Source organism: Primulina tabacum, chromosome 6 (genome assembly GCF_025594145.1).
Source record: "Primulina tabacum isolate GXHZ01 chromosome 6, ASM2559414v2, whole genome shotgun sequence".
NCBI lineage: Eukaryota > Viridiplantae > Streptophyta > Magnoliopsida > Lamiales > Gesneriaceae > Primulina > Primulina tabacum.
This window is the reverse complement of record NC_134555.1, coordinates 35,849,086-35,873,488: the sequence shown is the minus strand read 5'-3', so window position 1 is coordinate 35,873,488 and position 24,403 is coordinate 35,849,086. Positions and strand designations below refer to the sequence as shown.

General features: G+C 36.3%; 1 protein-coding gene across 1 annotated transcript; it reads left to right on the top strand.

Annotated features, from left to right (window-relative positions):
* The first annotated feature begins 767 nt into the window (after nt 1–767).
* Nucleotides 768–3,099, top strand: LOC142548156 (putative 2-oxoglutarate-dependent dioxygenase AOP1). The gene is made up of 3 exons (XM_075656487.1): nt 768–1,299; nt 1,400–1,721; nt 2,675–3,099. The coding sequence occupies exons 1-3, from the start codon at nt 926–928 to the stop codon at nt 2,918–2,920; spliced, it is 942 nt and encodes a 313-aa protein (XP_075512602.1). The 5' UTR covers nt 768–925; the 3' UTR covers nt 2,921–3,099.
* The last annotated feature ends 21,304 nt before the right edge of the window (nt 3,100–24,403 follow it).

The following is a 24,403-nucleotide window of genomic DNA, read 5'->3' as shown; positions in this document are numbered from 1 at the left end:
TATCTCAGTAAATACTTATGTACGTACCTCTAAACTGTCCTAAAAGTACTAGATGTCTACTTGCTGCTCTTAGACATCAAACATGATAACATACTAACCTAGCTACTTATCATTTCTTTAAGCATGCTTTCACAATATAATATCTTATCCCCAAACAATTTCTAAGCTAAGGTTTTTGGATTATATCTCGTCGTCAGTCTTCTGGGAATGGTCGCTTCGGCGCTCAATCCTGGAGTCGTTGCTTACATCAGAAGCGCTTCGCAACTTGCCTAGGCTATAGGAAACAACTAAAAATACTAGAATAACACTAGAATTCAATAGAGATGTGCAAGAGTGGTGAAATTTTGAATCTCGCATAACCTATTTATAGGCGGAGTTCGGAAGTTCCAACAGGCTTTCAGGCTATTTCTCATGCTCGCATCGACACCTCATTGGACGATGAGATTGAAAGCTTCGTTCATGAGTTCGGAAGGTCTGAACTGATGCTTTGTCTATGTGTCAAGCTCGAGTCAACACCTCAACGAGTGAGTGGGTTCGGAACCACCGAACCTACTTCGGTGTTTCCGAACTAAGGCTGAATAATTATTTCAATTTTTTTTTAACTAATGACATCTTAATCATGTTTAAATAAGACTTCATTCCAAAACGCAATTGGATCATTACAGTATGGTTTTTGGAAAAAAATTATAAAAGGAATAAAATCGAAACTAAAAAATGGGTGATTATTTTAATGTATTCATAAATCTTAGTAATCCTGTTCCCTTCAAAATAAAACGAAAAATTCAAGGGAGTTGAATTATTTTGGAAAAAGGGCTTCATCAAAGATAATTGTTTTTAAGTTTATACCGAGTATAAATATGTGCACTATTTATACACCATTTTATGCTCAGTATCCGATAGCCATCCTCTTCAAAAACTCTATCCCATGGGTTCTTTATCAAGCTCTATCCTTCCCATGATACACTTCTCCGAGGAAAGTATATTGCCCGGTTCTATTTCTTGGCTATCCACAAGCAAAGATGTTGTACATGCACTTGAAGATTACGGTTGTTTCATTGCAACTTACACCAAATTCTCTCCAGAAACGCATCAAGAAATATTTGATGTCTCGAAAGAATTGTTCGATCTCCCAACGGATGTAAAGATGTTAAACACTTCTACCACGCCCTCTCACGGGTATGTGGGGCAAGTGCCCCTCATACCTTTGTATGAAGGTCTTGGCATCGAGAACTCGACGACTCGTGAAGGAGTCGAGAGGTTCACAAATTTGTTATGGCCCTCTGGGAATAAGCGCTTCTGGTATACTTTTGATGCATATTCAAGTAACATTAGGTTTATCTTTCTCATGTCTCATCAAGAAAATAAGAAAATAACATTAATATTATATTATTTTTTGAAGCAAGATATCTTTGGAATACTCCAAAATTGTTGCAGAACTGGATCAAATAGTGATGATAATGGTGTCTCAGGAATATGGTGTGGAGAAGAGCTATAAATCCTTGCTTGGTTCAACTTCTTATCTGCTAAAATTCATAAAATATCGAGGGCCGAATGAAAACGAAACGAATTTAGGAATTGTTCCTCACACAGATAAGAGCTTCACGTCTATTCTTCATCAGAAACAAGTAAAGGGATTGGAGATTCAGAATAAAGAATGTGAATGGGTGGTTGTTGATCCCTCGCCTTCCACTTTCGTTGTGATGGCAGGCGATGCCTGCATGGTAAGTTACTTGTTGACTCTACTTTATTTGAGCAAAATAATCTGTTTTAATGAAATTTTGTGTTTTGTTTTTCTGAAAGTGAAAAGTTTTAGGAAATTTATTTACGAACAATTAATTAATTTTGATTTCCAGAACAGATAATATATATTTTAAAATTAAAAACCAACTTGATATAGTCTTATGAGTCAATTTTGTGAGACATGTCTCCAACTCTACCCGTTTCATAAAAAAAATTATTTTTTCAGTAGATTTCTTGTGAGACGGTCTTACGAATCTATATTCATAAGATGAGTCGATCAGATTCATATTTATAATTAAAAGTAATATTTTTGACATAAAATTATATTTTTCATAAGTCGAGTCGGGTCGGAGATCTATGTCACAAAATTGACATGTGAAACCGTTTTGTAGAAGTTTTTGTATTATTTTTTATGCGAAAATATTTCTTTTTTACTTTAAGTATGAATTCAGTTAATACATTTTATAGATTCGTGAGATTATCTTACAAAATATTTAATTATTTTTGAAAAGAAAGCATTTTACTATTTTCAATACCAGCATTTGAAAATGTCAAAAGCATAGGAAACGAAAGAAAGGAACAATATACTTTAGTTTTAATATAATAATTGGGGGAAAAACAAAATCGGTTTTATGAATTCACACACATATATACATATACACTTTTGTTATATTATTTATCAATCGTGTCAATTTCTATGCCTATCAATTAGATAGTACTTACCTATTGGATGATATGAAAAATATCAAAATTTTGTATCCAAATTGAGTGTAACATATCCAATATGTAAGTTTCAGCTTATTGATTGGTGGACAACACAACAAATATATATAAATATATATATATATATATATATATATAGTCTTTTGACATTAAAATTTGATCTTACTGCAATTGTTTGTGTAAATTGACGCAGATAGTATTGTATTTATAGGCATGGAGTAATGGAAGAATAAAACCAGTGAGTCATCGTGTTATAATGAAGGGAAGTAAAGAAAGATATTCTCTGGGACTCTTTTCTTTCATCAAGGATCTCAAAATACAAGTGCCGGAAGAGCTAGTTGACGCTCAAAATCCATTGCAATTTACTCCGTTTGATCACTACAAATTTATTCACTTTATTTATACTGAAGAAGGAAAGAGATCGAAGTGTCCCATTAAAGCTTATTGTGGAGTTTGACCGTTTTGTACAAGAATAATCGATAATATATATTGTGTGTGTGTGTGTGTGTGTGGGAGATTTTGTTGTTTTTTGCTTCTGTTTTAATTTCTTTTCCACCTCGAATGTAATGGGGTTTTTGGGGTTTTTGTAATATATATGTGAATAAAAATTGAAAGGAATATTTATTCTTTAATTAATTATTTTCTTGCTCATAATATTAAGATATTGAAATAGAGAATTTTGTCATTCTAGACTAATAACATTTTTTTAATATTGATATTTATCTCTAGATATTATACAATCGTTCAAAAGAGTTTATTTCCTAATGAAATTCTTATTTCTGTATTTGTGTAGGACTCTATACAAGAAATAAAATTCAGGGCATAAGAATTATAAAAAGAAGAGGTCATTGCTGCTGCGCGTGTGTGGTTTTTAGAGTCATCGGAGAGCAGAGAAACGCCGCAGAAACGCCACCGAAAAGTATATTGTCAAGAAAAACTTTCGGATGCCTTATGTCCAATTAAGAATCAAAACATTATTTCTAATCCATAATTTACTTAATTAATCTAATTAATTAAGTTAATGAAAAATTCTTATTGCATTCCATTCATGGTCAATCTCGAATCAATACATAATTTTTGAGAATATAATGCACCAATATTATTTTTCTTTGTGTGTAAGTTTTTAAAATTATGATATAATAAATATTTTCATATTATATAAATCTATACCATATTTTATAAAAACTTAATGGGTATGTTTTAACTCAGTTAAAATATAATTATTAAAGCTCATTTGAACTTTAATAAATTAGAATGATGAGCTTATATTCTTACAAGCACATGATCTATGCTCTCATTATATTAATATCATCATAATCTCGATCGACGATCCAACATCATCGATGTGACAATTTCAATTTATTTGTTATTATGATGCACACTTTAATTTCGAGATCACCAATGTCTAAATAAGGCAGGTGTACTCCTTTCGACTGTTTTAGCAGTCATGCTCTCAAAATTTCTATAAGCTTTTATAAACTTTATTTATAAGCTTATCGATTGATCATATCAAACTTATTTATCATAAATTCAACTCATTGAATTTATTATCTCAACAGAAACAAGTAAACCAGTGCTTATGTGACCCTCAATAGTTCAGGGATACAGCTAGCCGTGGGCTTACAACTCTTTGTGATTAATGACATAATCTTTTATTCGGGATTATCCTAACTCGCCCCATTATATATATCAACTATTGATCATGAGAATGTCAGAAATCATATTTCAGATTAAACTCATCGAATCATGGTAAGAGTGTCTAGTAGCAACGCCCCATGATTCCCTAGACATCACTGATAGTGCCTGTAAGAACCAGTCGATTATGATTAACGTACAGTATGATCCCTACATGATATCATATATCCCGATCGAATATGCAACCATTGGTTCATCTAAGGTTGCATAATAATTCGATAACTATGTGACACATCTTTAGAATAAATAGTGACATCGTGTCACGCCCCTGGACGGGGGTTGGTTGACACCGGCGTTGCTCTCAAATTTACATTCGAAAACAACAAGCCTCAGAAGTACAAAATTCAGAAACCAGTCTTTTATTCATAATAATGAATAACTCAATGTCTGATAAAAACTCAAATATTTACAACGGAAATGTAAAACCGAACATAATATTGTCTTAACAGATGCAGTGGAATCTAATTACATAAATCAGAACTGAGAAAAATAATAGTCTTCTTCACCAGCCCTAGAACTGATGTTGTTCTTCTTCTTCTAACAATTCTTCCTCGCTCTTATCTGAGATGGATTTGGTGGGTGAGTGATATGGTTGTCACTCAGTAAGCGGGGGCGGGAATAACTCTCAGTTTTCGAAATCATTTTCATACAGAAACAGTAATATGAATAATATACAGAAATTCTTATTTTCATAACAGAAATCAGTATTCAGTATTCCGAAATCAGTTATCAGAAATTTAACAAGTAAGCACTGAGCACGTTCGTGAATTTCATGGCTAAACTGATATCAGTCCCCTATATGTTCTCTCCTTTAAGGGGTGAGGCCAGTAATCAGTAATTAGTAATGTTCAGAATATATATTCCTACCATTAGTTCACTAAGTTTCAGTGCTTCAAAATCAGATATCAGAAATCGAACATACAGAAACTTTGCTTTAAAACATAAATCATCAAACTCGATTCAAGATATTTATACATAAGCCCACTTACCGTAATTTGCTAGGAATTTCGGTGGAAGTCTGAAATCTGGTTGCTCTTGCTACTGGATTTTTCTGCTTGAACAAAGGTGCTCTCTTAACTCGAATTTTCAAGTGATACTCAAGATTTGTGTAACACCAATTCAGAGATTTGAGGGTGTTATTTATAGGTAAATTTCCGACTTAGCCTCCCAAATAAATGGCCATAATCTGCCATTATGTGTCATTACAGCCTTTATTCCATTTTGAATGCTTCAGTTACAAGTCATGAGTTGAATTAGTAACTGTCTGCTGGAATCTCGTTCTTCTGCTGCTGGATTCTATCTGTTGGAATTTATATGCTGGAAAATATCTATTTCTGAAATATTAGCTTGATTCTGGAATTGTTAGCTTCTGCTGGAATTTTCATTTGCTATTGAATATTGCTAGCTGCTGAAAATATTAACTTCAGCTGGAGTTTTACATTGCTGCTGAAATGCTGGAAATTCGGGTTCTCTCATCCATCCCTCCTTATGAGAAGTTTCGTCCTCGAAACTTGGCTATACATGATCCTCAAAGAGATAAGGGTGTTGCCCTCGCATCTTTTCTTCCAACTCCCAAGTAGCTTCTCTTTCGGTGTGGTTGGACAATTGTACTTTGACATATGGAATAGTTCGCCTCCTCAGTACTTGGTCTTTGTTATCCACAATCCGAATCGGAATTTCTTCATACTTCAGTTCTTCATTTAAATTGCCCTCAACCAACAGTGGTTCAACGTCAAGAATATGACTTGGATCAGAAATATATCTTCTTAGTTGTGACACGTGGAAAACATTATGGATCCTTGACATATCAGGGGGAAGAGCTAATCTATAAGCAAGTGTTCCCACTTTCTCAAGAATTTCAAATGGTCCGACGTATCTGGGATTCAGTTTTCCAGCCTTATTGATCGGATTACACCCTTCATGGGTGACACTTTCACATATGCCTTTTCTCCAACTTCAAATTCCACGGGTCGTCTTTTCTGATCAGCCCAGCTTTTCTGTCGATCTTGTGCAGCTTTTAGTCACTCTTTGATTATAGCAACTTTATCCACTATTTCTTGGATCAGTTCGGGTCCAACGATGGCTTTTTCCCTTACCTCATTCCAATACAGTGGTGATCGACACTTTTGTCCATACAGAGCTTCGTATGGTGCCATTTCAATACTGCTGTGGTAACTATTATTGTACGCGAACTCGATTAAGGGCAGATGTTCGCTCCAATTACCAGTAAATTCTAGAGCACATGCTCTCAGCATATCTTCTAGAATTTGTATTGTCCTCTCTGTTTGGCCATCGGTCTGAGGATGATATGCCGTGCTAAGAGTAATTTTGGTCCGCATAGCTTGTTTAAAGCTCTTCCAAAAGCGGGATGTAAACCTCGGATTTCTGTCTGATAGTATGCTAGCTGGAACTCCATGCAATCGTACGATCTCATTCATGTACAATGTGGCTAGGTTGTCCAAATTATAGTTCATGCGGACAGGTAAGAAATGTGCATATTTTGTGAGTCTATCTATGATTACCCAGATGCCGTCATGACTTTGTCTAGACTTTGGTAACCTGACAACAAAGTTCATGGAGATATGTTCTCATTTCCATTCTGGAATTTCTAGAGGTTGCAGAAGTCCTTCAGGTCTTTGGTGCTCTGCCTTGACTTGCTGGCACACGTGACACTTGGAAACAAACATTGCCACGTCTTTCTTCATTCCACTCCACCAAAAATTTTTCTTCAAATCTCTGTACATCTTGGTACTGTCAGAATGGACTGAAAATTTCGACTTATGTGCCTCGAACATTACTTCTTGTCGAAGGTTATCGATGTCTGGTACGCACAATCGTCCTTTCATCCACAAGATTCCTTTGTTATCCGTCTCGAAATATGATGATTTCTCTTCTTTAACTTGCTCTTTTAGTTTCACCAAAGCGGAATCTCTATCTTGACTTATCTTGATTATCTCTCGAAGACATGGTTGTGCTGAAAGTGATGTCAGGATCACCTTACTCATATTCTTTCGACTTAAAGCATCTGCTACCTTGTTGGCTTTGCCTGGATGGTAGCTTATCGTCAAGTCGTAATCATTCATGAGTTCAATCCACCGTCTTTGTCTCATATTTAGTTCTTTTTGAGTGAACAAATACTTGAGACTTTGATGATCGGTGAAAATCTCGCACTTGGCTCCATAAAGATAATGTCTCCAAATTTTTAGTGCGAATACCACTGCAGCTAGTTCGAGGTCATGCGTTGGGTAATTCTGTTCATATGGCTTCAACTGCCTTGATGCTTATGCAATCACCCTTCCTTCTTGCATGAGTACACATCCTAAACCTTCTTTAGATCCATCACTGAAGACGGTGTAGTCCTTACCTTCCATAGGTAATACCAGCACTGGTGTGGATGTAAGCTTCTTCTTCAAAGTCTCGAAGCTTTGCTCACATTTTTCACTGCATTGAAACTTAGAGTTATTCTGTGTGAGCTTGGTGAGGGGTATGGCTAATAAAGAGAATCCTTCAACAAATTTTCGATAATAGCCTGCTAGTCCCAAGAAACTTCGAATTTCTGTCACATTCTTTGGTCTAGGCCAATCTGAGATTGCCTCTACTTTCTTAGGGTCCACAGATAATCCTCCTGCTGATATTATGTGTCCCAAGAATGCGAAGCTCTCTAGCCAGAATTCGCATTTCTTGAACTTGGGGTAAAGTTCTTTTTCTCTCAGCGTCTGGAGGGTGAGACGAAGATGTTCTTTGTGGTCTTCCTCACTTGACGAATATACCAGAATATCGTCGATGAACACCACAACAAACTTTTTAAGAAATGGTTTGAATACCCTGTTCATGAGATCCATGAATACTGCTGGAGCGTTTGTTAACCCAAACGGCATCACCATGAACTCATAGTGTCCATACCTTGTTCTGAAGGCTATCTTTGGAATATCGTCTGTCTTGACCTTCAGTTGGTGGTAGCCTGACCTTAAGTCGAGCTTGGAAAAGACCGAAGCTCCTTTGAGTTGGTCAAACAGGTCATCTATCGTTGGAAGCGGATACTTGTTTTTAATTGTGATCTTATTCAGCTCTCTGTAATCAATACACATCATCATGCTTCCGTCCTTCTTCTTTACAAATAGGACAGGAGCTCCCCACAGAGATGCGCTTGGTCGGATTTGCTTCTTATCCAACAATTCTTGAAGTTGCTCTTTGAGTTCTTTCAATTCTGCCGGAGCCATTCGGTATGGTGCTTTTGAGATTGGTGTAGCATTGTGCACTAAATTAATCTCAAATTCCACTTCGAGGTCGGGAAATTCGCCAGAGAGTTCTTCAGGAAAGACATCAGGAAATTCTTGTACTACCGGAATATCTTCTAGCGTAAGTGTGGTTTCTTTCTTTACCTCGCTGAACATAGCTAGGTAAACTTCTCCACTTTTCATGGCTTTCCAAGTTTGAGAAGCAGAAAGAAGAGTCTTTCGTTCTTTTGTCTTACCATGAAATAAAAGTTTCTCTTGGTGTGGAGCTTGGATGGTTACCGTCTTTCCATGACAGTCTATTAAAGCATGATTCTTGGCTAACCAATCCATTCCAAGAATTACGTCGAATTCCACCATGTTTAGTTGAATCAGGTTTGCCATAAAATTCTGATCTTCTATTAGAACACTAATATCCCGATATAGAGTGCGAGTTTCTAAAATTCGGTTTGTAGGAGTTGCTACTCTATATGGTTCTTCTAAGTTATCAGGCTTAGCTCCTAACTTCTTGCCAAATCTCTTAGACATGAATGAATGCGTAGCACCACATTCAAATAACACATACGCAGGTATATCATTGATTATAATGGTACCTGCTACGACATCATTTGAGTTGTCAGCCTCTTCTTGAGTAAGAGCATAAACTCGAGCTTTTGTCTTGTTTTCCTTAGGCTTGTTTGGAGTTGTTCATCCTGCTGGACTATTCCTTGGATCTGGAAGAGGACATTGAGCAATGCGATGGTCCATCTTTCCACAATGGAAACAAGCTCCAGAATTCCTAAGACATTCACCAGTGTGTGTGAATCTGCAAGTTTGGCACTTGATTCCTTCTTTGTTTGATTGAGAAGAAGTGGTTCCTTTGGATGGAGCACTGGTAAATTGGTTGCTTGAAAACCTAGGCCTCTTGAATTGCTGGCCCGGTTGGTACTGGCTTGGCTGAGGACGTTTGAGTTTGTTATCACCTTCACGCCTCTTAATGTCATTCTCAGCCCTGATGGCGGCTCCCATCAATTCATCAAAACTATTGGGCTCGATGACGGCAAGGGCAGATTGAATACGGCTGTTCAATCCCTTCTTGAAGCGATGCATCTTCAAGGCCTCGTCTCCCATGATGGTTGGGGAGTAAGTTCCCAATGAGTGGAACTTAGATGAATACTCCACCACTGTCATATTTGGTTCTTGAATCAAGCTTTCAAATTCTGACAGCTTCTGCACTCGAACTGCTGTCGGGAAGTACTGCTTCAGAAATGCCTCTCAGAACCTTTGCCAAGTGATAGGTCCCGCCCTTACCATAGCTGGTGAAACTCCTTCCCACCATTTGGCTGCTTTATCCACAAGAAAAGGTGTAATCACATCTACCTTGATCCCTTGTGGAACCTCAAGTAGTCGAAGATGATTCTCCACCTTTTTCATCCAATTTTGTCCGACCTCAGGATCGGAGCTTCCATCGAAGTTTGAGACTCTTGCTCTTCGAAGAGCCTCATAGTGTTGTTTCGTCCCATTCTGAGCTGGAGGTGGTGGCGGTGGCTGATTTGCATTAGGGTTCACTAACCCTTGTAGCGTGGTTGCCACAATCGTGGCTATAGCCATCAAGTCCGCCTGACTGAGGCCAACTGCTGGTGGTGGTTGTGGTGGTTGTTGTGCATCTTCATCATTGCGGTTATTGTTGTGGTTATTGTAACGAGGATTGCGATTGTTTCTAACTAGTCGTCCGTCCATTTCCTACAATTATGAAAGTTCTAAGGTTGATGGCAGAATAGAGACTAAACAAAGAAAGCAAAATGATTGAGTAATTGCTCAAAATTAAATATGAAACCAATTGCTAGGAATAAATTTTATTGATTTCCCAAGAAAGTGCAATTACAACGAAACATCAAAATTGAAAACAGAATTGCAATTGGAACAAGTGATATTACAAAGAAAACCACTACTGATGTTCTAATCTATCACTTCTCATAATCCCAATTCCATAGGATCCTCCTCGACTTCTTCATCTTCTTCGGGATCCTCCTCAGGTTCGTCTTCATGGTTGGTTATCACTGTTTCAAGATGTTCAATATGACCAGGCAGAACTGCATTCTGGTCGCTAAGAACTTCGACAGTGTCCTGCAGCTCTTGAATCTGAGCATCAGTATGTTCTCTATACTGATTATGCTGGTGTACGAGTTGGTGATTTTGATCCTTAAGTATTTGGATCTTCTCAACTAATGTATCACGTAACTCGATGAATTCTGCAACAGTCTCTTGGGAGGTTTCGAACTCTTCTTGAGTTCTCCTGTTCCTCTCTTCTGCCTCATGCAGATAATGGGCATAACGTTGAACATCACCTCTCAAGTGTTCTGCTCGACGCTCTAATTCATCTTTGTCCAGCTCTAGGCAGTAGTTATGTTCTTTTAGTTTCTCTAGCTTCCTCTCTATGCTCTTAATGTAGCTACTCTGGTCAGCCATATCCCACATCCAAAACATGAGAGTGAAGGTTCAGAAATGATCTCAAGAGTACAAGTCGAGCTATAGACAATTACTGGAATGAACAGAATCAGTAAGCTTATAAAAATTTTTCGGTCTCAGAATGGCGTGAAAAATTTACTAAAAATCCTTCACATCAATAACATGAAGTGTACCAAATTTGGTGCAAAAATACTGAGCCGTTTGGAAATGAAATTCCTCAAAGTTTCAAAAATCTGGAAAATTTTATGGAAATGATGATTTTCCTATCTAAACGAAGGATTTTGGGGTTTGTCGGCGGTGCTAGAACAAAAGTTAGTTCTAGGTTAGGTTCTCCTCGTCGAGAGCTTTCCAACTCATACTTTTAATAGTAAAAATTCCTCCTGGATCAAAAGTTATGGTCGTTTGAAGTTTGCGTGAAAAACACCTCAACTTCCATGTCATTTGCAAGGACAACTGCATTCGCTTGCTGGAATTCACTGTCTACTGCACTTCTGATGCTTCTGCAATCATTCTGCTGCTGTTCCAGCACTGTCTACTGCTTTCCGGCACTGTTAGAACCAGTCTGCTGCATTCCGAGTCTACTGACCCAGCCTTCTGCATTCAGACCTACTGGTTTCCATCTACTGTTTCTGGTTTCAGACTACTGGTCTGATACTACTGTTTTTCGATCTACTGGTTATGGTCTACTGGTTTTTCTGTTATCTGCTGGTTCCGGTCTACTGATTTTTGGCCTACTGAATTTTTTTTATACTCATTTCAGTAGTCTATTACAGTCGCTTATTTTCAGTAGTCTATCTCAGTAACTTTCAGGACTTATTTTCAGAAGTCTATCAAAACTTATTATTTCTAGTTCCTCCTCCCCAGATTATGAAACCTGATTTTCTCTGATACCACTTCAATGTCACGCCCCTGGACGGGGGTTGGTTGACACCGGCGTTGCTCTCAAATTTACATTCGAAAACAACAAGTGTAACGTACCCTACTTTTACTACTAAAAATTTGCGGAAAAAATTTAAAATTTTCTTAAACATAAAATACCCTTTCAAATTATTATCAGATACAAAGTTTGCTAAAGGAAGTACTTGTTCAAAGAATCATAAATCAACTTATAAAATCAGAGTATTTGATCATTTCATAAAAATTTCAAAACGTGGGCGGTCCTCGGGTTTAGCCTCCCGCTCAGTCCAAGACTGCTCCTTGGTCCCTACCTCCTGTCTCCTCATAAACATCCTCACCTGCATCGATCAAGTCTAGTGAGTCTAAAGACTCAACACGTATAAACTGGAAGTAACAAGTACTACATAATAAGATCACATGCAACTTTAAAATAGGCATACATACTTTAACTTGAACTTGCAAGATAAAACTTGAGCATACGTACATACATGCTTAGATGTGCCATAAACTTTTCTTAAACATGCTTCCATACTTGAACATACTTAAACATACATGACTTCAACATTTTGCGTAGAGGATGTTTCAAAGCAAGTGACCCATAACATAATTCGCTTGATCAGACTAAACCACAGTACTGGGATGACAGGGGCGAAACCACTGCCACATACATGAGATCTCCGTTCATGCTTTAACGGGTGGATTGATCCCCGTTCATGCTTTAACGCTTTCCAATCCTGATCTAAATCCATTCATGCTTTAACGGGGTGGAGAGATCCTCGGCCACGTTCACCGACTTTCAAACCCATTTATAATTTGGTCACAAGACATTTAGCGTACCTCAAAAACTTGAAAATAATTTTCTTGCACGTCACATACTTACTTGGCGCTGAGGGATTCGTTGGACTTCGATTGGGGGCCGTTGCTGCACATACTAACATGAATTCAAATGCTTAACTTGCATAACTTAGACGTAAATATCATGCTTACTTACGAGCTCATTCAATTCCTTAGGACGTTCTAAAATTCCCATGACTCAACCTTGTAAATCATTGTACTAAACCATGACATCAAACCTCAAAGCATACTATGAATTTTTCCCAAAATAACAAACACACGGACCCCGTGCCCAGGTCCGGCTCCGGGTCCGTGTCCGGGCGGTGAAATGTGTCGTGAACAAAAGGTGAGATACGGACCCCGTGCTCTGGTACATGAGGGGGTCCGTGTGTGTACGCAAACTTGACACCGAGAAAAAAACAAAGGCATGGACCCCGTGCTCTGGTCCGGGTGGGGGTCCGTGTCAGCTCGCAAAAAGGACACTCAAGAAGGAACGAAGACACGGACCCCGTGCCAGGGTCCGTTTCCGGGTCCGTGTACTCTCGGTGGACGCGAACTCACGAAAAATCTGTACACGCCAAACTTATCATCCTAGACTCGATTGTACGGACCATGAACCGACACCCCGAGACCCATCTTAGCATGCCATAACATCGACCCAACTTCTCACAACACCCAAAGAAACGACGTCCACCCTACGACACATACAATTCAAAAACGTGGCAATTGACACCAACTCGTTTCCTACGACTTCTAATGCATTTGCGTGCCTATCGACACTAAGCGACATATCAAATAATATCCCAAAACCATACTACGCATACCTAGAAGTAGCAACGATCACCCATCGATTTCCAACGAAGCCTGCAACAATAAAATCTCAAGAACACATCAATACATAATTTTCTGAAAAACGAAGTTTGAGCAGTCCCACAAAAAACGTCATAACTCACTCGATTTTAATTAAAATAATTCGAATTTACTCTCAAATCGAAGGTATCAAAAAGTTCTACAATTTTTGTGTTGAAAGTTTTCTCAAAAACCCGACCAAAAAATCTCAGCATTTAAAAGACAGCAAAAATCGAAAATTTTAGATCTAAAATGGTTTCAAAAGTGTTCTAAACATAATTGCTCAAACTCCTACGCATCGCATGTATTTTTACACATAAATAACAATACACGCATAATATGACGAGATCGATGCAGCAATAACAGAATATACTTGCCTTTTGATATTTAAAACTCACGATACGGCGATACCGAAGCGGAGACGGAGCGAGGCTTGATCCGGGACGACTTGCGGCTCGACTTTCTTGCAATAAAACTCACCGAAAAGTGCTGAAATTCTATGAAGGGAGGGGCGGCTGCTGAGTTCACAAGAACCCTAGGTTTTCTCTCTTTTAAAAATCTAAAAATAAGATGTGTATGATGTGTTGTGTGTTTTAGTGTGTGTAAAAACGTGTAAGTGTGTGTGAGTGTGTGTAACGTGTATGTGGATTTTAATTAGGAGAAATTAGTGCTAAATTAACTAATTAAAATACTAATTAAAGGTTAACACACACTAGTTTAATCAATCTCCTCAATTAAAATAATTACACACTAATTTTAAAAGTTCTAAACTCTTAAATTATTAAATACATAAATAAGGCTTTAAAATGCTAAACTAAATGAATTATTTAAAATTCCCATTCCTAGCTTTTAAAATAAAATACCGCACTTTAAATTGCCAAGAATCGTCCCAGGTCTTTTCCTCGATCTCACCTCAAATAATCGCCCGAAACATGAAACTCGAAAAATATTTTAACGTGCATCACATAAACATAATTAATTTAAAATAATGCATTTAAATAAATCATGCACTACTAAGACTCGATTTAAAATTAACTAACTGCTTAATAATTAAATAAATGTATGTGTTATACGTGTACTGAATTTGAGCACTACAACAAGCCTCAGAAGTACAAAATTTAGAAACCAGTCTTTTATTCATAATACTGAATAACTCAATGTCTGATACAAACTCAAATGTTTTACAGCGAAAATGTAAAACCGAACATAATACTTCCTTAACAGATGTAGTGGAATCTAATTACATAAATCAGAACTGAGAAAAATAACAGTCTTCTTCACCAGCCCCAGAACTGATGTTGTTCTTATTCTTCTAACAATTCTTCCTCGCTCTTATCTGAGATGGATTTGGTGGGTGAGTGATATGGTTGTCACTCAGTAAGCGGGGGCGGGAATAACTCCCAGTTTTCGAAATCATTTTCATACAGAAACAGTAATATGAATAATATACAGAAATTCTTATTTTCATAACAGAAATCAGTATTCAGTATTCCGAAATCAGTTATCAGAAATTTAACAAGTAAGAACTGAGCACGTTCGTGAATTTCATGGCTAAACTGATATCAGTCCCCTATATGTTCTCTCCTCTAAGGGGTGAGGCAAGTAATCAGTAATCAGTAATGTTCAGAATATATATTCCTACCATTAGTTCACTAAGTTTCAGTGCTTCAAAATCAGATATCAGAAATCGAACATACAGAAACTTTGCTTTAAAACATAAATCATCAAAATGGATTCAAGATATTTATACATAAGCCCACTTACCGTAATTTACTAGGAATTTCGGTGGAAGTCTGAAATCTGATTGCTCTTGCTACTGGATTTTTCTGCTTGAACAAAGGTGCTCTCTTAACTCGAATTTTCAAGTGATACTCAAGATTTGTGTAACACCAATTCAGAGATTTGAGGGTGTTATTTATAGGTAAATTTCTGACTTAGCCTCCCAAATAAATTGCCATAATCTGCCATTATGTGTCATTACAGTCTTTATTCCATTTTGAATGCTTCAGTTACAAGTCATGAGTTGAATTAGCAACTGTCTGCTGGAATCTCGTTCTTCTGCTGCTGGATTCTATCTGCTGGAAAATATCTATTTCTGAAATATTAGCTTGATGCAGGAATTGTTAGCTTCTGCTGGAATTTTCATTTGCTACTGAATATTGCTAGCTGCTGGAAATATTAACTTCTGCTGGAGTTTTGCATTGCTGCTGAAATGCTGGAAATTCGGGTTCTCACACATCACATGTACAATTGGAAAACTCCTTCTCAAACGTACATCTCATACTCTGGTCAGAGATTCCATGCACTATTATTTCATCAGATCATATAGGATATCAACACCCGTAGGTGAGCGGTGAATTCCAGACTACAATGCACTGGCTCCTACATGTGTCACAACTGTACCCAATCTCACCACATGATGACCCTCCTCGAGTCGGTAAACGAGTCAAAGCACAGCCCTAGCATATAGAGCCTCAGTGTTGTCCCAGGTCGTAAGGACTAATGGTGTACAATCATAACCACAGACTTATCCTCTCGATGAATGATAACCACTTGGAAAGTTCGAGGGAGGATAGTTCGGTATAATCATCATATGACTACCATCTACATGTTTGGACATCTCTATGCCATTACCAAGAAACGCGGTACACAACATCACCGATGCTAGTCTCGAGTTCAAGCGAACTTTATCCATGTTTTAGGCGGTTGAATTGACTAAGAACGAATTTAGATTATATAGTGTTTACAAATGAGTTTCAACATCGAATTACGATTCATTTGTATTAAAGTATATTAAAGGACTTTATCTATGCTGATTGCATGTGTATTTAGATAAAGTAAAACAAAACCATAAAGAGTTAAATTATATTAAAATAAAGATGGTTTATTACACTTGAGTCAATAAATTACCTAGCCAACCGTAGGCTTCCAGGGCATCTACTTTAACACTTATATCAAAAAATTTCTTATTTAATTTCTTAAATCATAATCTATTTATTTATTCCAAGTTCGAAATATATGCACAATATTATCTTAAATCTTGAGCTCAAAAATATTGTGCACGATATAATTATCCACATAACTTTAGATAATCTTGCAAATATTACATCTTAAATAATGAGATAGATACTCGAAGATTGAATAATTCTAGCATACTTAAATTACAAAAATATTATCACGATTACAAAATCATGTGTTTTTACATTGGGCTTCTAATTAAAGTATGTAAACATATTCTTTAGTTATACGGGAAATTATGTTCGAGTTCTTGTGCTATATATGTTGTTCGAAGTGTCATATATTTAGATAATAGAGTATGTTATCCACAAATCAAAACAATAAATATTAAGGATCTATCATATTCATTTTTTTTATTCAAGGGTTATTGTTGGATGGAGTCACCGCATCGTTCTTTGTTAAACGATTGCAAGCATTGTTAATAATTAATGATAAGAGTTTTGGAATGCTGCAATGTTTTATAAAATATAATTGAATAAGTTGTAAAATGGGTTCTCTAAGTTGGTCTGAGATCCTCTAATTAGTCAAATTTCAATCCGGATTTTGCTTATTTTGCTATTTTAGTTATTTTTTTGCTAAAGAGTTAACGTGGTAATGGATATTCCTGCGACACCGACAATTGTTGATATTGTGCGTGATATTATTGACTTGTCTAAGATCATGTCATCACTATGTTAGAATTTCAAATAAATAAATTTATTGTATGAAAGATTTTTAAATTTGACTATTCATAAGTAAAATTATAATTATGTATTCCTCAAACAAATTAAAATTATGTCAAGTTATAGCACCAATTTTGCAATTTCCCAGCATTCCAAATTATTTCGTCCCATGACGATACAGTCACTCGTGTTTTGCAACCATTTTTTTTTATTTTTATTTTTTTTTGCAATACCCCCATACAATCCCTTCTGCCATTTTCAATTTCATGACAATAAGGAAATAAATAATAAAAGAAATAACATATTTTGGTGGCAAAAAACGTGAAATCCGGTCCACACTAGCTGATTCCTTGGCATAAATATTATTCATTTGCTGCTTCTTCTTCTTTTTGTTTTTTTGGCCTGGAATTTGTAATTTACTGATTTGATTGGTGTATTTAATTTTATTTTTCGAGAAATATTTCAAGGTTGATGTTATGTCATCTTAAAATGTGACATATTCCGATGTCAACGGCTTTGATTTAAGATTGTACATATATTATTTTTAAATTGGATATAATAGATCTCGTGTAAAACGATCTTACGAATCTATATCTGTGAGACAGCTTGACCCGATCCATATTTAGAGTAAAAAGTAATAATTTTGGCATACAAAATAATATATTTTCATGTTGGTTCGGAAAATTGACCGGTAAGACAATTTCATATGAGTTTTTTGAATTGATGAATTCTTTTTTTATACATATTGGTTGAGTTTGGTTGCTTGATTATGATTAATTATCCAATCTAAGTAAATGCTTGGTTGTAATTTGTAAATTAATTATCTATCTCACGTCATTATCATTAATTATTATTTACATATCAATCAAATAGTTGAATTAAAACCACAATATTATCATTTATTTATATTAATTAACTATTGGAAAAAGAAAAAATAACAATTTATAATCTTATCCTAAATTTAATCAATCAAAACCAAATTTATTGTTATTTATTCGATATTAGTTCTCATCTTACTCAAATATTATAATAATGACAATATTATTTATCTATACTACTCAGACTCATGTTGTGTTTCGAAACGGCATCATAATTGTCATAAAAAAAAATAAAAATGAAAGTCCAGTAAATTTATGATCTCAATGGGACAAAAGGATCATCTTCCCTCAATAATTAGAACAGGACATTTCTAATATTTCTTTTCTCGGATATACGTTAAATTTTAGCCGACTCCCTCCTTTTGGCCAACATTTGCACGTTTTAGGAAGACAACATTGGATTTAGAATAACAGAAGTTTTTAATAAAAGTGAACTACTTACCACTAACGTATTGTGTCACGCAAACAATGAAATACTCTGGAGTAACCACCAATTATTTTTTCTTTCTTTACGCATATCACCATTTAGTTGGTTACTCAGATACTACATAGACGTTGTGTAACATTTCAGATTTAACGACTGTCTCCATTGTATCAATATATGCTTTTCTATTGTGTTTATGTCCTCAGTCACACGCACTCTCTGAAACTTTTCAGAGGGTCATCCATCTCTGAATTGTCCCTAGTCAAGTGTGACTTCGAGAAACTTTCCACTTGGTCATCCATCTTAGATTTGCCCCAAGTTATGCACATTTAACTTTAGAGTTCTTAAATGATGAACTTTCGAAAAGAAGATGTACATTGATGATATGAGTATTATCTATCAAATCTTTTATGTTTTTCTCAACTGTACAATCCATATCTGTACAATCTTGGTATCACAATCACCCTTCTTTCAGAAAATGACGTCCTCGTCGTAGCTATCTCATCGATCCACTAGTGTCGGGAATCTAGAAGTGGCTCCTATGAGTTCTTGAGATGGCTCCCGCACGGGTAGCACTTTGCTCTGTAGGTTCAAGAGGTGACTCCCACGCCACGTAACACTTTGCCAGCGTAGCACTTATTTCCCAATTCTCCTGCCGACGACGGTCTTAGATACTGCTCTATAACGCTTCAAATTCGACGATTTTGCACATTGTACCAATTACACGTGTCTTTGTAACGTACTTATATACTCAATCACACGCAACGTGAAAAACTTCTTAGAATGTCACCTATCTAAATATTACCTCAAGACAAGCACTCTTAAATTTAGACTGATGAGCTCCCGAAATGAAGATATACTTTGATTATATTAATAATAGCTATTGAATCATTTAAACTTTTCTCAACTGTACAGTTTATACCTGCATAGTCTTGAAATCAAGTTCATTTTGAACGGGGTATCACATATAGTCTCTACACTCAGATACAACGAACTTTTTATATTTCTCAGATAATGAGATAACACTCTTAATGCATGATTCAGAATTTCCGATGTTTTTCTAGGAGTTGTAACCAATCTAAGCACAGTGGGAGGAGCCCTACCTAACATTCATCGTCATTTTAACAAAGAAACTGATCCAAAAAAATTGAAACGTACGTACATTACAATTAAATTTAATGGACAACTCTCAGCATTTATATTAATGGCAAGACACTCCCTAGTTTCTTCATCTTCCGACAACCGCTATCTTTGGCACGCTCTATGTAAACCCAAAGGGTCAACGCAGTAGCTTCTAAATTATGCTGACCAGGTAAACCACATTGTATAAATCTCGTGTACCATGATATCTCATCTTGCATATGCGGATGATTGCATTATCTTTTGTAATGAAGTGTATAAAGGCTTTAAGCGGCGGTTAGCTTTCTTGCAACATTATGAACAATGCTCGGGCCGATTGGTAAAAAAAAAGCTCAATTTACTTCTCCGATAATTGTAATATTCGGAAAGCTCAACGCATATTACGTCTGTCTCGTTTTCGACAAGAGTCACTACCATTCATCTATTTAGTGTTAGCCAAACTGCTAATAAAAAAAATATAGAAGTAGGGAACGAAAGCAATCTCGTAAAGATACAGTTAGAGCGGCATCTTCAGGAGCCATCTTTATTAAATTATACTCAATATAGCAATGTATAAATGAAAGGTTTTCGAACAACTGTCGATGAGTAAGTCTATCCATGTTCTGCAAAGGGAATTCATCCTTTGGGCAGGCCTTGTTGAGGTCTCGGTAGTCGACAATCAAAAACAGTATACGAGAATGAGCATACTGTTGAAAGTATGAGTATCATGTATAAAATAACAACAATAAAACAGTAAATCAAACCGAGTCCTGTATGAAGTACAGTTTCCTTAAAACATATTTTTCCCCTCCGACGGTACTTCGAGGATCTCGACGGACAACTGTTTCCCCGGATACAACGGCAAAACCTTGCAGCAACTTAGTACAAAGTAACTACACCAGCGAACCGAAAACATACCTTCACTTTATCACCAAAATTTAACAGAGGCCAAATGGAAACCTAACAATATGAAATGCAAGAGAATGCTTGAAAGAGATCTTGAGTGTTTGTAAAAACCAATTTTATGCACATGGAATGAGGAAATTAACACACTATTTATAATCCTCAAAATGCATACCAAGAGTCATGCAAGATTAATTAACTCAATTAATCTTCCAATTAACTCAAGAATATGAAGAGCCAAAAGTCTTCAATTAACTCAAGAATGTGGAAAGTCAAAAGACACTTCCACAATAATGAGCCACAACTAACTCAAGAATGTGGAGAGCCAAAAGACACTCTCACATTCATGAGACATAATTTTCATTCAATCTTTAATTTTGCTTGAAATTTCCAACAATCCCCCACATGAATGAAAATTGATACAAATCTTGGTGACAAAGTTCTACAATTTAATCCTGCATAGGATAGGTAGGTTTTACCCTTTGAACCTTCCCTTATGAAATATATTTGCTTTACTAGCTAACCAGTAGACATGATGTCCTTGAACTGTTCTGCCGTCTATGTAAATTAAGATATACTTCACACAAGACTCTCGCTGATACTATTCAGTTCTCATGATTGTGTTCGTTTTGGCCATGAACACACGCCTGGTTCTGCGAGAGGGTCTAGAATTGAGCCTTACAATTCCTTCGAAATGGCCCCACTTCTCTCTCACATAGGTGATTCTATATTCTTCTCATTAGAATCATTAAAAGTCATATGTTTATCCTCAACATTAATTGTTTCATAATAGGAATGGGCTAGGGATAACCCCCACAGTGATATACCAAAGCAGTGCAATTAGGTTATCCCATTGAACCTAGTTCTTGGGATCTCCAGTCAGCGTAGGTTAGGTTTTTCTTCGCACCAATTTATTCTAGAGGCTTGATCCCCATTTCCCTTGACGATTTCGTAACTAACTCTCTGTTTAATCCTTTGGTTAGCGGATCCGTTATATTATCCTTTTACTTTACATAGTCAACAGAGATAACTCCAGTTGAGAGTAGTTGTCTAATGGTATCGTGTCTATGACGTATATGCCTAGACTTACTATTATACATTTTATTTTGTGCCCTACCAATTGCATATTGGCTATCACAATGTATGCATATAGCCGGCACTGGTTTTTCACATCCTGGAACATCTTCTAAGAAGTGACGCAGCCATTCAGCCTCTTCAGTACACTTGTCAAGAGCTATAAACTCAGATTCCATCGTGAATCTAGATATTACAGTTTGTTTAGAAGATTTCCACGCAATTGCTGCACTTCCTAAAGTGAATACAAATCCACTTGTATATTTTGAGTCTTTCATATCAGATATTCAATTTGCATCGATGTATCCTTCAATAACACCAGGATATCTGGTATAGTGCAGCCCATGATCACGAGTGTACCTTAAGTATCTTAGCAATCTGATAATTTCTTTCCAGTGTTCAACTCCTGGAATACTCGTGAATCTACTCAATTTGCTCACTGCATAAGCTATGTCTTGTCTTGTACAACTCATTAAGTACATCAGACTTCCAATGACTCGAGAGTATTCTAATTGAGACACACTCTCACATCGATTCTTTGATAGATGCTGACTGATATCTATCGGGGTTCTAGTCAATGTAGAGTCATCCTTATTGAATTTCTCAAGTATTTTGTCAACATAATGTGACTGACTTAGAACTAGACTTTCTGATGTTCTATGAATTTTAATTCCAAGGATTACATCGACTAAGCTCAAATCTTTCATGTCAAATCTTGAGTTTAATAACTTCTTGGTGGATTTGATCATCTTATCATTACTACCAATGATAAGTATGTCATCTACGTAAAGACATAAAATAATATATCCATTTTCAGTGGTTTTTATGTATACATATTTGTCACATTCACTGAAATTAAATCCACTTTCTATCATGGCTTTATCAAATTTTTCGTGCCATTGCTTTGGTGCTTGTTTTAAGCCAAATAGAGACTTAACCAGTTTAAAAATCTTGTTTTCTTGCTCAATCGCAAAAAATCCTTCAGGTTGTTCCATGTAAATTTCCTCTTCTAAATCTCCATTTAGAAAAGCTGTCTTTACATTCATTTGGTGTACTTCAAGATTTCGCAAGGCGGCAATCGCGAGTATCACACAAATGGAGGTTATTCTCGATACAGGAGAATATGTGTCAAAGTAATCAAGCCTTCACGTTGATGATAATCTTTGATTACCAATCTGGCTTTATACTTTTCTATGGTTCCATCTGATTTCATTTTTCTTTTGAAAACCCATTTACAGCCTAGTGGTTTTCTTCCCAGAGGAATATTTACTAATTCTCACGTATGGTTTTGTAAAATGGATTCCATTTCGGAAATGATAGCCTCTTTTTATAGAGGTCCCTCAGATGAACTCATTGCTTCCTTGAATCTTTGAGGTTCACTTTCCATCATGAAAGTGATGAAATCTGGACCAAAGAATTTCTCAGTCCTAGCTCTCTTGATACGTCAAGGTTCAATATATTGATCAAGCTCTTGTTATTTATCAATTGTCTCATATAATCTTTTGGATGAATTTGGTTCTTCCTTAGATTTGTATGGAAACATGTGTTCAAAAAACGAAGCATTTCTTGATTCCATTATCGTATTCTTGTGAATATCATGTATTTGAGATTCATGTGCAAGAAAACGATACGCGCTACTATTTTGAGCATATCCAATGAAAATGCAATCAACAGTTTTTGGTCATATCTTTACTTTCTTTGGAGTGGGTACTACTACCTTGACAAGACACCCCCACACTCGCAAGTATTGGTAGGAAGGACTTCTACCTTTCCATAATTCGTATGGACTTTTATCTTTCTTCTTTCGGGGCACCTTATTTAAAAAGTAATTTGCTGTTAGAACAGCTTCTCCCCACAAGTTCTTGGGTAAACCAGAACTTAATAACAACTCATTCATAATTTCTTTCAAGGTGTGATTCTTTCTCTCCGCAATGCAATTTTCTGAGGAGAAGAAGGTTCAGTTCTTTCATGTTTGATACCATGTTGAGCACAAAACTCAGAAAATGGTGATTCATATTCACCTACACGATCACTTTTTAGCACCTTAATTTTCTTGCTAAGTTGGTTTTCAACTTCACTTTTATAGTGGACAAATTTTTCAACTGCTTCATCTTTACTTTTAAGAAGATACACATAACAAAACTTTGTGGTATCGTCAACAAAAGTTATGAATTATTTATTTACACCATTTGTTTGCACACTTTTAAATCATATATATCACTGTGAATTAGATCAAGTGGTTCACTATTTCATTTTGTTAAAAGTAGAAAATTTCTCCTTTTCGAGCTTTGACCATGCTCGACAACATTTGTCTTGGCAGCAACTGGAGAAAACAATCGTCTTTCAGAAATCTTGTTGTCTTCTCCAATACAAAGTCGAACAATGAATTCTTCAACATTCATCTCCTTTCGTTGTATTTCAAATAGATTTCGAAATCCTTCCAGGCTGGTGGTAGCTTCTCAACAATAGCAGCCACTTGAAAAGATTCGCTCAAGGTCATCCCTTCCGCATGAATCTCGTGAAGAATCATTTGGATTTCTTGAACATGACTGATCATCATTTTGGAGTCAACCATCTTGTAGTCTAAAAATCGACTAACAATAAATTTCTTGGCCTCGACATTCTCGGTTTTTTATAACCGATCCAGAGACTCCCACACCTGAGTCGTCTTCTTTTTACTATGCACATTTTATAGCGAATCAGCCAAACCATTCATTTTCTACACAAGAAATATAAGTGGTGACATGCATCAATAGCACTAGCTCTCTACACATCTCCATCAACCACACTTGTTTGGGAGCATCCTCGGTGAGAAACCTTGCTTACGGTAAGATAGATTAACATATTCCGTTGCTTCCTTTTGAAATTTGAGCCGTTGAATTTCTTCGGTGTATCAACATGCCT

Excerpts from the sequence above, each read along its gene's own strand:
- LOC142548156 (XM_075656487.1), top strand. The coding sequence starts at position 926 with ATGGGTTCTTTATCAAGCTCTATCCTTCCCATGATACACTTCTCCGAG. Across the intron at positions 1,300-1,399 it reads TCTGGGAATAAGCGCTTCTG|CAAGATATCTTTGGAATACT; the intron begins GTATACTTTTGA and ends TATTTTTTGAAG. Across the intron at positions 1,722-2,674 it reads TGGCAGGCGATGCCTGCATG|GCATGGAGTAATGGAAGAAT; the intron begins GTAAGTTACTTG and ends TTGTATTTATAG.